The following is a 16,583-nucleotide window of genomic DNA, read 5'->3' as shown; positions in this document are numbered from 1 at the left end:
ACGAGCTTTCTATGTTTAAATAATGTTAGAATATCTGACTAAAAACCTAAGTCATTATTAGACAGAGGGAGACTACATCGTAAAAGACGCATTACAACCATGTATTTAGCGTACTTAATCGATGCGGAATTGCACTTAACCCTCTCCCAGACGAGGTAAACGCCCCCTTCAGGTGGCGGTAGATTACGATTTTACGAGGCACAACATAATCGCCCATCTGAGCGACGCGAGATTCCACTTGAGGAAAACAAAAATTCAAATTGGGGAGATAAGAACCTCTCTATCAAACACTTCGTGGGCCGTTGGCAAAAGCGAGATAGCGCCATCTTAATTGCCAACTTAAAATATATCACGAAAGTCAATAGGTGTCAATAAATAATCGCGTCATTAAAATTAAACGGGAGATCGATCTCGAAGCTGGCCACTCGCAATCCAAAGGGCAAGTAGGTCGATACAAATTAAATTAAAATAAAATCGGTTAATTGAAAAAAGGTGATTAAATTAAGGGCATAATTAAGCACGACCCTCGATTTTCTTATGCGCGATTAGCTGTCCATCCTTTTCACGTCCTTTTGACCGTAGAGATGCGTGTTTCAATCGAACTCGAGACTCGACTAACTTCAATTTAATACCATTATTTGCAAGTCTATGCTCTAGATGTGAACAATTATTTAAATTATAAAAACTAGTTTGGCCAACGAAAGTGAAAGGGACGTACCGCGTTCCTCGATCCGCTGATGGCGTTACTCGTGTTAATGCCATTATTTCCGGTGCAAATTAAAAAGATTAATTAAGAGATTTTTAAATGGTATTTTTTTTTCCCGAGAAAAAATATGTCGGTTCCATTCGCGGTATGCAACAGAAGATCCGAAGCGTTCAGTGTGACGGATCCTGTGTTGGAATCGCACCATATTCGAAGTGACGTCGAGGAGGCTATGCCCCTAACTCTACGGGGTGATACGCGTGCCTTGCGTGCGAATTAGTCGAGTTGAAAGTTCGACTACTGGGTTCCAATGTAACAGATCCGAAGCATTAAATGTGACGGATCCTATGTTGAAATCGCATCATACTCGAAGTAATGTCGAGGACGCTACATCCCTAAATCCACACGGCGATTCCGTGCCTCGCGTGTGGATCAATTGAGTCGAAAGTTCGAATACCGGGTTCAATAGGAAAGAATCGCATCACATTCGAAGCAATGCCGAGGAGGCTATACCCTTTAACTCTACCGAGCGATTTGTGCGCCTCGCGTGCGAATCGGTCGAGTCGTAAGTTTGAATACCGGGTTCGAACACCTTGTGGACCGGGGAGGGAATTATCGGGTTGCGTGCAGAACGGGGACTTGGTTTTCTAATGTCAATTAGCGTGCATTGACGTGCTGGAAAGAGAGGGGGCCAGCTCAACATTCCCTGTATCAAATTACTGAACTTTCCCTATTTAAGAAAAAAAAAAGAGAAAAAACCCAAAAAAACAAACAAAAAAGGAAAATCGGGATTCGAAGTCAACGGTCTCTCTGTCTCTGTGCGTTGCACAGAACATATGGACTGAACCCGAAGAAAGAAAGGAAGGGAAAAAGAAAGAGAGAGAGAGAGAGAGAAAAAAAAAAATTCAGAGATGGGAGTTGCCAAATCTCACTCGCTCCCACCGACCTCGCTTCCATATGATCATGTCGTGCGCGAGGATCGATTCCTCCCATGAACTGGTCGGAGAAGAAGAAGAAGGAGAAGGAGAAGGAGAAGGAGAAGAAGAAGGAGCTGCTCCTCGTCTTCTTCGTCGCTTGACCACGGCGTAACGTCGCGCACGTTCCTGTCCCGATACGTGCTCGACGACGCGTTGACCGTCGCTTGTTGCTCCGTGAACTGAGGGGCTCGATCGATCGACGGGACTTCGGATCGTGTTCGTGTAATCTGTCGAGATGCATGCCAGGAACGACTGGGGCGGGTCGTTCGAGATCAACGGCGACTCCTCGGCCGCGGAGGACGACCAGCGGAGCCGGGAGTGGGACCGGGCGGCGCTGCACCACCACCACCCCGAGCTCGACGAGACCCAGCAGAGCTGGCTCCTCGGCGGGTCGAGCGACCAGCGGCCCAAGAAGAGCAAGTACGTCGACCTGGGCTGCGTCGTCTGCAGCCGCAAGGCGCTCAAGTGGACCGGCTGGGCCTTCCTCGCCGCCTTCGTCGTGATCGCCCTCCCCATCATCATCGCCAAGACCGTGCCGCGGCACAAGGCCCGCCCGCCGCCCCCCGACAACTACACCGTGGCCCTCCACAAGGCCCTCCTCTTCTTCAATGCCCAAAAGTGTATGCATTGCTCTTTCTCAAATCTCTCGATTGATTATAAAGTCGGTCCGCTTTGCTACGTTACAAGCATTCGACCGGTTGATAATGTTGCAGAGTTCTGATTTTTTCCTTTTCGGTGCAGCCGGGAGATTGCCGAAGAACAACGGCATCCCCTGGAGAGGCAATTCCGGGCTCCAGGACGGGAACGGCACGACCGACGTGAAGGGAGGGCTGGTCGGAGGGTACTACGACGCGGGCGACAACACCAAGTTCCATTTCCCGATGGCGTTCGCGATGACGATGCTGAGCTGGAGCGTCATCGAGTACAACCACAAGTACCAGGCCATCGGCGAGTACAACCACGCCCGGGACCTCATCAAGTGGGGCACCGATTACCTCCTCCTGACCTTCAACTCCTCGGCGACCAAGATCGACAAGATCTACAGTCAGGTGATGCTTGTTTACATGTCCCTGAAAGATGACACCGCCATTGTTCATCTCTGTGTTTGGTTCCTGATCAGAAGCGATCTGCATGCTAATCTCTGGCTCATAGCTGTAGCTTTTTGAGTTGTACTCATTCAAGAGTATACGGATTAAATACATCGAAACCGTATCCTGCTCCGAACTCGGTTCGATCGTTGAAAACTCTGATTATCTTGTTCGCTCCTGTCGGTCTCTGATACTCGAGGCGATAGACGAGCACATCGGGCTGATTGATTAGATTCAGGGACTTGGAATGCACAACTTTCTGAGGAATTGTGAGCACAGGTTCAGAATTTCAGAATGTGCTCTTGCTTATGGGATTCCATTTGGTGTTGTTGTTCTTCTAGGTGGGCGGATCTCGGAATGGTTCGTCGACCCCGGACGATCACTACTGTTGGACTAGGCCGGAGGACATGGACTATCCGCGGCCGGTGCAAGTCACTACCTCGGGGCCGGACCTCGCTGGGGAAATGGCCGCGGCCCTAGCATCCGCCTCGATCGTGTTCCAGGACAACGCTGCCTACTCCAAGAAGCTGGTCAAGGGCGCCGCGACGCTATTCGCATTCGCCCGGGACTCCGGGAGGCGCACTCCTTATTCCCGCGGCAATCCTTACATCGATCCCTATTATAACTCGACGGGCTACTTCGACGAGTACATGTGGGGCGCGGCGTGGCTGTACTACGCGACCGGGAACAAGTCCTACATCTCCCTGGCCACCAACCCGGGCATCCCCAAGAACTCCAAGGCGTTCAGAATGATCCCGGACCTGAGCGTGCTGAGCTGGGACAACAAATTGCCGGCGGCGATGCTCCTGCTGACGCGGTTGCGAGTGTTCCTGAACCCGGGCTACCCGTACGAGGACATGTTGAGCATGTACCAGAACGTGACCGGCCTTACCATGTGCTCGTATCTTCACCAATTTAACGTGTTCAATTGGACTAAAGGTAAGTTGTGTTCATGCACTCTATTGTCTGATCGGAGCCACCTACTGTTAAAACGAGAACAGAGTCCAATTCAGTCGGGTCATTTGCCTCTGATTTGCAGGAGGAATGATAGAGCTGAACCATGGACAGCCACAACCGCTGCAATACGTTGCCAACGCCGCCTTCTTGGCGTCTCTCTACGTCGATTACATGAACGCCACCGGCGTCCCGGGATGGACCTGCGGTCCGAACTTCATATCGTCCGACACTCTTCGGAGTTTCGCTACTTCTCAGGTGACTACTAATGCTATAGGCTTTATAGAAACCAAGTCCGAATGAATTCTGCTCATACCTCTTGTTCACTGAAGTCTTTGTTTTTGGTTGGGGAAATTGAACTCAGATTAACTACATTCTTGGCGCAAACCCATTGAACATGAGCTATGTGGTCGGGTTCGGCTCCAAGTACCCGAAACACGTGCACCACCGCGGCGCGTCGATCCCCAACGACCACGTGGTTTACTCGTGCACCGGGGGATGGAAGTGGCGCGACACCCGCAACAACAACCCCAACACGATCAACGGGGCGATGGTCGCGGGGCCGGACCGGTTCGACCGGTTCAAGGACGTGCGCGGGAACTACAGCTACACCGAGCCCACCATGGCCGGGAACGCGGGGCTCGTGGCGGCGCTCGTGTCGCTGACGGAGAGCGGCGGCCGCAGCATCGACAAGAACACCATCTTCTCGGCGGTCCCGCCGCTCTATCCCGTCAACCCCCCGCCGCCGCCGCCGTGGAAGCCCTGAGAGCGGCGCCGGCTGTAACAACCTGTAATTTGCTCGAGTCGATTTGTCCCATACACTTCTTGTCATAGCCCTTGTTTATATGTTTTGCACATTTTTAATATTTCGACGGGCTCCAGAGTTATATATGAAATATTAAATTTTTTCTTTAATAATTCGTTTGAGGGTTTGAGCCGTGTAACTTTCTCCTCATGTTTGCTGATTTTCTTTTGTAGAAAAAGAAAAGATGAACTAATTCAGTGTTTTCTTGTAGTAAATAAACGAAAAATATATTTAAGTAACTTCACAAAATAGGCTATTTTTCATATACTATATTGTATTTTTTGTAATAACTCGTCATAATTCTAGTTATTGACAAATTGAATTTATTACAAAACACGAACGAACTACATGATAAAAATTGGGGTTAATACCATAAAAAACTCCAAATTTGTATATTTGTGATAAATTTACCCCAAACTAATATTTTAACTACCAAAAACCCCAAACTGGTGCACTTGTGACATATTTATCCTCCGTTAAATTGGATTAATATCACGAAAAATCACAAATTGGTGAACCTGTGACAAACGGAGGGGTAAAAACCCAAACTGGTTATCAGTCAATTATTGCGTGTCATTCAATTCAGCAATTTGACTATAAAATTTAAAGGAAACTAACGGAGGGTAAATTTATTACAAGTGTACCAGTTTGGGATTTTTTGCGGTCAAAAAATTATATGTTCACTGTTCCCGACATTTTTGGAATCCATAACCTTTGAAAGCTCTAATGCCTATCTTGAAACGTACTCGATGCTACCTATTCCACAATGTCACAGATTCTACAAGTTCTCCGGTACACCTCAAGTGATAATAAGCGTACATCATATTTTTGATCCCTGTTACGCTCGGAATTCAGCAATAACGAATATTTTCTCAGGAATTCTATCGTTTTTCCAGCAATAAAAAAAAAAGATACACCCCAAATTGCGCTCTCAAATACAACATCGATTTTCCAGTACAAATTCGAATACGAGTCATGTGACATGAAATTATCAAACTAACTCGAAATTGATACATTAGTAACAACAATTATTTTCCTAGGATTGCTTTTTTTGGTCTCAATTTTCCTAGGAATTAAAAAAAAAACAACTATCATCTTATGTTATAATTTACCTTCGGGGAGGAAAATGAAAATGAGTCGAACGCAGATGTGCCCTTTGAATCTTGGATAACGAGATAACGGACTCTTAAACGACACGCCGCATTTCGAGCACCGATCGGAATGCTGCCGATGGCCGCCGCCGCCGCCGCCGCCAACAACGTCGCCAGATGCGGCGGCCTCCTCCTCCTCTCCACCTGCCGCCGCCGCCAGCTCCTCCGGCGGCCGCTGGTCCTCTCCCCAGCGGCGACGGCCAAGGGCGGCGTGCTCTTGGCGTCGAGAGGCGGAGGAGGCGCGCTGCGGATCTGCACGGCTTCGAGCGCGAGCGCGAATGGCGTGGAGGTGGCCGGCGGCGGCGGCGCCGCGAGCTCCTCGGATCCGGCGACGGAGGTGAAGGAAGCGGAGCCGGAGCCGGAGCCGGAGTCGGAGGAGGAGAGGATGAGGAAGATAGGGGAGGCGGCGAGCGTGCTGGACATTAGAGTGGGGCAAGTGCTCAAAGCGTGGAGGCACGAGGAGGCCGACTCGCTGTATGTGGAAGAGGTGGACGTCGGCGAGCCTGAGCCGAGAATCATCTGCAGCGGCCTCGTCAAGTACGTCCCTCTCCAAGAGCTTCAGGTACTCTTGTCTCTGTATATTGCAGCGGCTTGGCACTGTTCTTGAAGGTTGAGGATGAAGTAGATGGTCCGCGCGTATGTTTTTACTCTCGATTTCATTGGATTGCCTAGGAGGTTTTGGATGATTGCTCGATCGATCTACCGTGTGGAAGGCAAAAATTAACCTGGTCTGACATGACAGATGCATTTTTCATGGTCTTGGATTGACAAATTTCTCCTTTGTTGTGCTTGGAAGTTCACATACAATTCACATCACTTCACTTACTGACTACTGAGGTTCAGTTTAGGTTACTTTTTGCAGTTTTTGGTGTTCTGAGCTTTTGATAGGTAGGGGTCATATGCCACTCAGGCTTCAAAGTCGAAGAATTTAGAGTTAACAGCTTGATCAAGTTTTTGAAGAACAGAATGACTGACCTTTTTAGTTCATGTCTGCAAGTACACCCTGCCTAACCTTATTGAGAAGTCTGAAAAGCTAATTCAATAAGCGTATTGCTGAAGTACCATGCGCGGCAAGGAAATGAGCATAACTGCTCCGTTAGTTTGAGCTACTTTGATGATAACGAGCTGCTTGGTGTGGTCATATGAATGAGAGGCTTGGAAGCATAGCCTTAGAGAAGGAGTTTATCTATTTTTGCGCCGATGCCTTAAAGAAGGAGTTGGCTGATTTCGTTATATCAAAGAATCTCTGGAAGAGGAAATTTAGGTCTCTTTAGTTGGAAGCTGGAGACAAAAGCACTTCTTCATAGGTTATTCACCTTTATAACATCAAGTCAGCTGAATAAATACATTATCGGTAGTGGTGTTGCAATTTAAGGGAGTCCTGCAGAGGTAATGTGCAACTTCCACCAGGGGTTACATCGAGAAATTTAGATGAGGCCGGAGCTGGAGGTAAGTCGGGGTTTTGTCCCATGACACCTTAAAATTAGAAAGGACAAATTAGACATCCTTTGATGATGTGGATCTCTTATACGCCAGTAGAAATTGCAATATAGACAAAGTCTCAGTCAGATAGTGATCCTGTGTCATTCTTTACATCTCCTGAGAATGATGGTGTCATTTTTGTTGAGTCAAATTTATATAGTCTACAATCTTAGCTTGTTCACTTATTACTTGCAAGTTTCTTGTTCATCTAATTTATCTTTATCCTGGCCACTGTAGAATCCTCTATCTTATGGAGGTCTTCTAGATAGAATTGTGGTCTTGCCATAGGAAATATGAAATGGTCTAAGTGTATTGCCTGGTCTGAGGAAGCTGTGAGTAGTTCTTCGGTTTAGTATCTGCAGTAGGTGGTCTATTGTGATGTGTCCTTCCTTTCTTAGGGAATTGTATTGTCAATGATCTGACTGAGTAGGCTCTATGATTTTGAACTCGCTTTTCTTGAACAAAACATAATTTCAATCCCCACTGTTGATGAGCTTGTGGTCAGAAGTAGATCTCCTACTTTGAAGTTCAGCGCAACAGAATTGATCTCCTATGGAAAAGGGATTTCAGGATTTTGGATCGACTAGTGTACATTTCCATTGTAATAGACATAAAACTAGAAACTCCATAACTAGTTTGATATTATCATGACCTTTAGCAGGAAAATTAAGTTGACATGTGATATGAGTAAACCTCAAGGAGTTGCTCAAGTGGCAAGCGTATTCATCCTTCTCACTCAAGACTTGGGTTGCTTGCGCATTCTCTTGGGGCCACCATAGGGGCTCAAACCTATGTGTCTCCAGACCCAGTGAGTGTAAGACGGGGGACTGTCATACACGATGGGTATTAGTTGGATGCTCAAAGAGCCCCGGACACCCATTGATCTAAAAAGAAAATTGACAGCTAATAAAACGACGGCCTTTATTGAATTAAAAATTCAAGCACATAAAAGCAAGGCATTACTTTCAGAAAGGTAAAAAATTTGAGGACCGAAATTGTAGCGAACCGAACTGACTGCCCTCAATAATAATGAGTTATAGGTCCACTATCAACTGAACATAGCCCTAAAGGTTCTTTTCGTCAAATGGCAAAAAAGGCTGCTAGTTTTAGAAAGTGCATCGTTGCCTTTTGTGCACAGAGCATGTCTAAACAGATCTAGGTTTTGCACATGGCATTACAGGTCCTCTTCTCTTCAACACTTTAAGTATTAGACAGGTTGATGCTTGATACCCTGCGAACCTATAGTACAAAACATAGTTATCATATTGGTGGTTCAATTACTGACCAGATTTGGGACAACAAAAGGGACTATGACTTGGAATGCTTTCATTTCTTTTATTCGTGATCAGGATAAGTCATGTTAATGATGTTTGTTTAAAATTTGCAGGGCAGAAATGTAGTTGTGCTAGCAAATCTGAAGCCAAGGAATATGCGTGGAGTTAAATCAAATGGAATGCTTCTGGCTGCTTCTGATGCATCTCATGAAAATGTCGAGCTTCTTTTGCCTCCTGAAGGCTCGATGCCTGGTGAGAGAATTTGGTTTGGCTCAGAAGATGAAAAAGAAAATCAACCTCCTCCTGCAACACCTAATCAGGTACTTTTCTATGTACTATCCCTGAGAGTATATGCATGATGCATTACAATCGTCAAGTAGTCTCTCTTTTTTGTTTTCACACTGTTATAGTATAATTTTCTAAAAGATATATCTTGTGATGTGTGGGCCATTGACCGTGTGGTCAACCGTTCCCCACAAAATTTCAGCCTCTGCTTGAGTCCACCTTTGACCATTATCATGGTCATTACAGCCCGACTAAAGGAACTTGAATTAGCTTAGGATTAATGCCATTGACCTGCCAATTAGTATATCACCAGAGCACTACTTTTTCTGGTTATAGTTTGGTGTTAATTTAAGTACCATAAGCATCATTTAATTGAATGCGCTATTTTTTGTGCATAACAATCTGGTTGTTGAGCTAGTTGATTCATTTTAAGTGGTGTTCGTCTTGATCGGTCTGAAACATTGGCCTTCCAGGAGCCAGATTTCAACTCTGAGAAGCATTCTTAAACCTTTTGCCCATTACCTATAATGTGACCTGTGATTTCTTTTTTACTTTTTTGAATATGAGTGAGTGATCTTAAACAGAAAACAAAGTAGGGGGAATAGCCCTACTACTAGCTCATTTGTTAGAACCCAAAAATAAAATATCAATGCCAAAGTTCCTACAATTATCATAGTAAAACTGGGAAGACTAAGCATGTGATATCATTGACCTTAATGTTTTCGGGAATCTTGCCTTCGGATGTCTCAACTAAATTAAATCTCATTTTCAAACCTGCGGGAGTTGGTGAAGGGTCCTTTTAATTCCTTTTTGACTCAGAGGACTTTTCTTGGAGCTTTCGATAACTAGTTTTCTTGCCTGTTAACTAGTACTAAAAGTCATTAGCTGATTGTTATTATAGTTGTCTGCTCTGAAGACCTGTTTGTTTTCATCTTGTTTATTTGTTCATTCTTCCTTCTCTCGCTGAGTACTTTAGTTGCTTTTGTTTGCAATGCTTCCAGACTGTTCATTGATCATCTGCATATCGCTATGCTAGTATCTTCCCCTTTTGACATCAATCTCGGAATAAAATAGCTTGTCTTACAACATTTTTTTTACCCCCTTGCATTAATATTTTGTTACTTGCATTCCAAGAGAGAACAATTCCCATGTTTTTCAATTAGAAAAGCCTACGTTGAAGGTTTGTAGGTTTATTGTTGTCATGTGATTGCACATTCTTGCCATAGTTTTACTGTGACATCAGTTGATCTTGCCTTGTGTCCCGAAACATCCTGTCCAGTAGTAATTACATTATCTAAAGTACTAGCAATCAGAGAAGCTTGAAAAGCTTTTAAAGCTCAAAAAGCAAAAAGCTTTCGATTAGAAAAGGCTATGTTGAAAATGTAGTAGGATTTTCCCATGGCATGCTTCTTTTATTTGTGAAGTACGACATTCCTGCACTCACAACAACACAAATATTCAAAGAGTCATTATAATGAGCAAAAAACCCAAAAAAAAAAAAAATATTATTGAAGGCATGACAATTTCTGGTGTCCCTTTCGTTGATCGTTCTGCACAAAAAATTTTCAGGTTCAAAAGAAAAAGATTTGGGAGTCAGTCCAGCCCCATTTGAAGACCGATGCTTCCTGTAATGCTGTGCTCGGAGATCACTTCATGCGGACATCTCTAGGTGCAGTAGTATGCAAATCTCTGAAGAATGCCAATATATCTTGACTGTGTATGGCAATGTGCTTCTCATTCTGGTCCTGTTCTTTTGAATAATGAGCAGTAGCATCCTATCAGCTAATATCATCATACTGTAAAGTGCTAGAGGACTAGATTTGATATTTTTCATCAGTTCTTTCATGAACGTACGTTACAGGCAGAGGCTTGCCATTTTTCGAAGGAGAGAATGATTTTGAATGAAGATGCGAACTTGATGCTGGCAATGATGAGGAAGCAAGATGCTTCAAGCAGTCGGATTTTGGCTTATCGACTTTAGTTTGGAGGATGAGGCATTTTTTGTGGCATTTTCCTGTGCTTATTTCGTGTCAATACAGGCTTTTTGACCAGTTTTTATAGCACAAAAGTTCCTTAAGCTGCGACGGAAGACCCTCACGTTCGGGTACTTACATGTTCGATGCTTTGACGGACTAGAACCTTCTCGAATCCAAGGAAATGTCGCTGTAAACTGATTTCACAACATATCATTATCATTGTCATCGATATACATACTCCGCATCGTTCATGCTGAGAATACTGATGGACTACTTTGGATACGATGAACAAAACCTGAACTACATATAAGCATACGAGACCGAGAAAAATTATGAATCGATATAACATTCCAAGAATTGAAAGAAAAATCATCTGCTGGACTATCTAGATTACAACTTGTGTGGTAAAATTGCAATACCAGAACCCCAACAGGTTATTCCCACAACAATCTCCTTGAGGAAATTAAACTACAGGCATCTCCACTGCAACTCGATAGCAGTAAGCAGCACGCTTCATATATCATCAAACACACCGTACAAATCGCTCTTCATGTAATCGTTATCTACCAAGCTTACCAAGAAGAAAGTGCTCTGTATCTGCAAAGATAAAGAATCTGCTGTTATCATAAAAGTTCCGAAAAGGAGGGAGAGACAAAAAAATACGAGAGAATGCACAGGCGGGTAAATGACATGGTCTATACACGAAAGACATGTATGATGAGAGTGCGCGAACCTCTTGCAGCAATTTTTGGGATGGGTCACCCTCGGGGTACAAACGAGCCCATCCCCTCGACCAGATTTCAAATGCCTCATCCTTCCAGACCAAAAAGCTGGCTGGATCAACCACTGTCGGTTGGATAATCTCCTTTGCCGGGAAGACTCCCCAAGTCACCGCATTCACATCGGATTCCCCGACGTTGGATATCCATTTGTCACCTTCTTTGTTAACGGCCATGTAGGTCAGGTTCAGGAATCCCTTGCATTTCTCCACGAGGGTGTTCAATTTTTCTGGAGAGCAGAAAAACTCCAGATAGGCCTTCTGGTACACGTAACCCCCAGGCCCACCCCATCCTGAATTAGAATCGCGCCAAAAACATCAGTCGCGTGGTGTAAGAATGGCAAGAGAAAGACACAAGAACATAGTGATTGGCATCCCTAGAGCATCTAGTTTTCTTCGGAAAAAGAAAAGGCCTTAGACATGATCATCTTCTTTTGTCTGACCACAACAATGACAATTGACAAGCATTAAGCAAACTGAACTCAAGCAATGTGAAGTAGTCCCTTGACTACTTAATAACAGATGCAGAAACAGCATGAACATCTATGGAAGAATCATTCATAACTTAAGTTTCTCTAGTAACACTCCAAGGTTTAAGATGTTTTAAGCTTCTTAAGTTTGCTAAACACAGAGAGCCAATTCTCAAAAAGTAAGAAAAACCAGGCACTTTTTTCACTAGATTTTTTTTTACACGATGTCATGTATTCTTCGACCTCACAAAGTGCATGTCCTGAATAAGATCTACCACGTCCCGGAAATCTCTCTAATATGTTTAGCTTATCGCTTACTAGCCCTATCTTACCCCTTTGCATGTAAGCCCTCTCACAGATCCAGATTCTACCAACGCATCTCAAATTCGTTATTTCAATATATTTCTCTCAAAATCTTCTCACGAAATAAAAATTTTCCTCTGTATCTCATAATCTCCATACTAAGCATAGTTACTACAAAAGCAATTGCTCATAATTTCAGATTGAACTTCGCACAGTAACGAGACAATACAACAGAAGGACAACTCAACATCAACAAATAATGGCTTGAAGCATTATGATTGTCTAAGACAAATTCACAGCTAAATGCACGTAACTACCTTAAAAAAATTCGTACTTAAAAACCGAACCAATTCAAAGAATTTCTGGGTGCAACTAATCTTCTTCTCTATGGTTCATAATCCATTATCTATAGATGTAAAATCATGGTTTCTACCAGCTCAATTTATCAGGAAACAATGATAAGCAGGGAACACAAAGAAACACCATGGAATGTCTTCTTACCAACAGAAGGAGAATCAGATCTTTCCCCATTAACCGCTGGTTGGCTGTTAATTGTTAAGAAACCTTTCAAATTAATTCTTCCCAGTTGTTCATTAATGATTCTCGTCTCTGGCTGAATGCCATCCAACTCGGACCATGGACTACTTCTCAACTTCCCAAGGCAGAATTTCTTAAATTTCTGGTGCACAATAATACAAAATACATAAATTCAGACCTGATATGTTCTTATAATTCAGAAACAAAAAGGAACAATTAAAGATATGGCAATTTCACCTCATGAACATCTTCGACACTATTCAAGCGAACAACCCATTCTTCATGAAGTTTCTTATCACGGGCACGTGGACGCATGAACTGGTACCCGAAAAGGACAATTTACAGAATGGTTAGTGCCACTTAGAGAGCATAACTGTATATATCTTTAAAGCACAACAAACATTGTAAAAAAGGGAAATCACAAGGAAGAGTAAGTCCTTCTAAATTAGTAGATCCATAGGAACTCTAAGAGACAGATCGAAGAACTAATAAACAAGTCATCAACACATCAGTACTAAAAGGCCATAAAGCATGAGCAAAGACAGGAAGAGAGATGTGAAGAGACGTCAAATCCTCCCTCCCTCCCGCCCACAACACCAAGGAGGTTGGGCACACACCAATAACACAGCAAAAGAAAAACACCCAAACAGGAGTAAAACCCGCGCATGACACAACTCAAGCTTATATAGAAAAACATTTAACACATTGACAAACAAACCACATGCTCAAGTATAATTTCCATTGTCATCAAACGAACCCGGTATCAAAAAAATTATGAAGAGACAATACCAATATTAAATGCTCAAGTAGTAACAAAAAAGTACGACAAGAACTTTCTACTAATTCAACAATTGTCCAAAACCAACCACATGTATAATTGATGGCATGCTATACCTGGTAGTCAGTCAGTGTCCCATACGCTGCACTCCGGGAATCACCCCATCTTCCACGAGGGTATTGGTCCCACCCCATGGTCCTTGAAATATAACTCTTCGGACGATTTGCCCTGCCATAGCCCAATCATCTCGTCATACGAATAATAATCCCTACTTTACATATAAACTAGCACTAAATTTCTCATCCATATATTGTACCAGAATATGGGCCGAACATCTTCCTTAACACGGAAGACATTTGTAGGACGTCTCCAAGGAAGAGACCTTGACACTTTAGCCTCCTCAATTAAGCCAAGATTCTGATGTCATACATGGTATATGTTAGTAAAAGCCTGAAGAGATCAAAGCTACTCCAACAATGTAAATATTGTTAAAGGATTGAGGATATAGGAACAACCATTAATATAGCCAATGCCGACTTCTCCATGTTGAGCGTGTAAAGATGTAGGGTCTTGATTCCATTAGCCAAAATTTTCTTGCACATTTCAGTTCCAAGGTGAATTCCGTAGTTTCTAACAGCTTCTTCATTGTCCTTGATTGGCTCCAGGGCAGCAGTTATTTCAGCTGGTATCTGCAACATACCCCATTCAAACATTTGATGAAAATAGAACTGGAAAAATCAGCAAATACTTAATTCTGCATTGCATCATGATTATCATCTTCTTTTGATTTTTTTCAACCGAGTTAAGGGTTGCCTCTCTCCCTCTCATCCAATCTAAAAAAAGAAATTCACACCACAATAATATTACCAAGTATGATAAGGTTGGCTCTTTTCCTTACAGCTAAAAACATTAGCACCAGAAGAGCAAATGGAGTACATACAGACGAAAGTAACACACCTTTGTTTTGCAGAAACCAGTCATGCGAATGAAGCCCTTATAATTGTTTATTGGCATGATGCCAGGAACAATAGGACAATGGATTCCAACTTGGCGACAGTCATTCACAAACTTGAGGTAAATATCAGTGTCATAAAACAGTTGAGTAACGATGAGATCTGCTCCAGCATCCACCTACACAAAATCATTGGAAACATGAACACACGCCCATAGAACTCACAAACTTATACGACCACTAGATCGATCCAGATTGGCGTGATGCTGCCGTACCTTACTCTTCAGATAGGCAAGCTCATTTTGGTAAGCCTGCAATGTAACCACGCCATCGTTTCCTATGACATCCGGATGGCCCTCTGATCGCACAAAATAGCAAGACGTTACATTCTCACATTATGCTTACAAAACCAATCAAAAGCATAAGATTTTCAGGAAACGAGTGGATAGAGCAGAGCAAATTAAACAACCTGGATAGCCAGCAACAGTAATGCCGAAGTACTCTCCATATTTGGCTCTGATATGTTTCACCTGCATTTTACTCCTAACAAGTAAGCAAGATCCAGAACAAAATCGGGACGACACTGGACGATCTAACGCATTCAAAAATCTAGATCCCACATTGCGAAACCAGCAAAGCGTAAGCGCATCAACTACAAACTCCCAAAAATGCACAAGAAAAAGAAGGAAGGGACGAACCAAGTCGAGGGCGCAGGCGAACCCGCCCTGGACCTGCACGAACTTGTCCTGGCCGTGCGGGGGATCGCCGCGGAGGGCGAGGACGTTCTGGATCCCATTGGACTTGATGGTGGCGAGGGCGTGGTCGATCTTCTCGACGGGCATGTTGGTGCAGGTGAGGTGCATCATGGTCTCGACGCAGATCATGTTCTGCATCCGGTTCGCGATGTCCAGGGTGAGGTCGGCGGTGGACCCGCCGGCGCCCCAGGTGATGTCGCAGAAGGCCGGGTTGTGGACGACCATCCGGTCCATCCGCTCGAACAGGTTGTCCACGCCGTCCTCCGTCTTGGGCGGGAAGAACTCGAACGAGAACACCACCTTCCCCTCGCCACCGCCGCCGCCGCCGCCGCCGTTGCACACGCCGGCCGCCTCCCTGATCTTCTCAATCACCTTCATTGCTGCGCTCCTTCAAACGAGCGGGATCTGATGGTTCGTCGGGGGGGTGGGTGAAATAGAGGGAGCACCGACAGGGCGAGAGGGATATGCGGCGGTGGGAATGCGATCCAGAGGCTGACGTTGGCGGACTACTCTGCCTCGCGCATCAATGGATGAGAAACAGAGAGAGAGAGAGAGAACAGAGACAGAGGACGAAATGAGATCTGAGGTTCAGTCTCTATAAATATGAGGGAGAGAAGATGATGACACTCGCTGTTGCGAAAGAGAGAGAGAGAGTTGGTGAGAGGGCCCACAGCACTACACCCAAAAACACAACCATCGCCCAACCACCATCTTCACCTCCCCTCAAAGCTCGACTTTTTTCCACAGACACCGGCCCCCACACAAACACCAACTTTCATTGCGTTACAGTGGCTGCTTCGTTCCCATTTCTAGCTGGGTTAAAGATTGAATTTTTATTCGACCCAAAAAAAAAAAAGATTGAATTTTTATTCGACCAAAAGAAAAAAGGTTGAATTTTTAATCTTTTTTAGATGCACCCAGTCGAAGATTCATTCCGGTTTCAACAACCGAAAGCCAGGATCAGAGCACCCTTTTGAGAGATTTGGGTTCTAGGATGGGTCCCCACTTCTTCTTCTTGCCATGAGATTTCACAGCTTCCATTTTTCCACCTTCAGATGTAGGTTATATGTGGACCTGAGATGGGCTTTCGGAATGTCACCAACCCCAACTCTTATCCTTCTTTACCATCCCTACTTGCGTGTCTCAGGGAGATGACAATACTCCAAAAGCTAACTGGCTCTTATCAAATTAAGATAGTCTGTGCGGAACGGACGCATCGGAGCTCGTTCGGTCCGAGAACTAGGCTACGCTAAACATGCTTGGCCGAATCGCCCTGCGAAAAGTTCTGCTAATCATCACAGAATCTACCGAGTAA

General features: G+C 44.3%; 3 protein-coding genes across 3 annotated transcripts; 2 read left to right on the top strand and 1 right to left on the bottom strand.

Moving 5' to 3' along the window:
• The first annotated feature begins 1,609 nt into the window (after positions 1-1,609).
• LOC130139406 (endoglucanase 12-like) lies at positions 1,610-4,553 on the top strand. The gene is made up of 5 exons (XM_056316291.1): positions 1,610-2,300; positions 2,422-2,729; positions 3,110-3,707; positions 3,808-3,980; positions 4,087-4,553. Exons 1-5 carry the CDS (start codon positions 1,916-1,918, stop codon positions 4,486-4,488), a joined length of 1,866 nt encoding a protein of 621 aa, XP_056172266.1. The 5' UTR covers positions 1,610-1,915; the 3' UTR covers positions 4,489-4,553.
• A 1,111-nt stretch (positions 4,554-5,664) lies between these two features.
• On the top strand, positions 5,665-10,796 carry LOC115677068 (uncharacterized). The gene is made up of 4 exons (XM_056316421.1): positions 5,665-6,240; positions 8,548-8,754; positions 10,289-10,436; positions 10,581-10,796. The coding sequence occupies exons 1-3, from the start codon at positions 5,749-5,751 to the stop codon at positions 10,430-10,432; spliced, it is 843 nt and encodes a 280-aa protein (XP_056172396.1). The 5' UTR covers positions 5,665-5,748; the 3' UTR covers positions 10,433-10,436; positions 10,581-10,796.
• Positions 10,797-11,025: 229 nt separating this feature from the next.
• On the bottom strand, positions 11,026-15,715 carry LOC130139453 (methylenetetrahydrofolate reductase (NADH) 2-like). Its single transcript, XM_056316420.1, has 11 exons — positions 15,212-15,715; positions 14,983-15,043; positions 14,789-14,871; positions 14,519-14,692; positions 14,077-14,250; positions 13,878-13,978; positions 13,678-13,789; positions 13,021-13,101; positions 12,748-12,925; positions 11,429-11,766; positions 11,026-11,292 (listed from the first exon to the last, which is right to left on the bottom strand). The coding sequence occupies exons 1-11, from the start codon at positions 15,644-15,646 to the stop codon at positions 11,209-11,211; spliced, it is 1,821 nt and encodes a 606-aa protein (XP_056172395.1). The 5' UTR covers positions 15,647-15,715; the 3' UTR covers positions 11,026-11,208.
• Between the last annotated feature and the right edge of the window lie 868 nt (positions 15,716-16,583).

Source organism: Syzygium oleosum, unplaced genomic scaffold, assembly GCF_021117445.2.
Source record: "Syzygium oleosum isolate NSW1041296 unplaced genomic scaffold, Sole_v2.1 Sole_v2.12, whole genome shotgun sequence".
Lineage (NCBI taxonomy): Eukaryota > Viridiplantae > Streptophyta > Magnoliopsida > Myrtales > Myrtaceae > Syzygium > Syzygium oleosum.
This window is presented reverse-complemented; position numbering and strand designations above follow the sequence as displayed.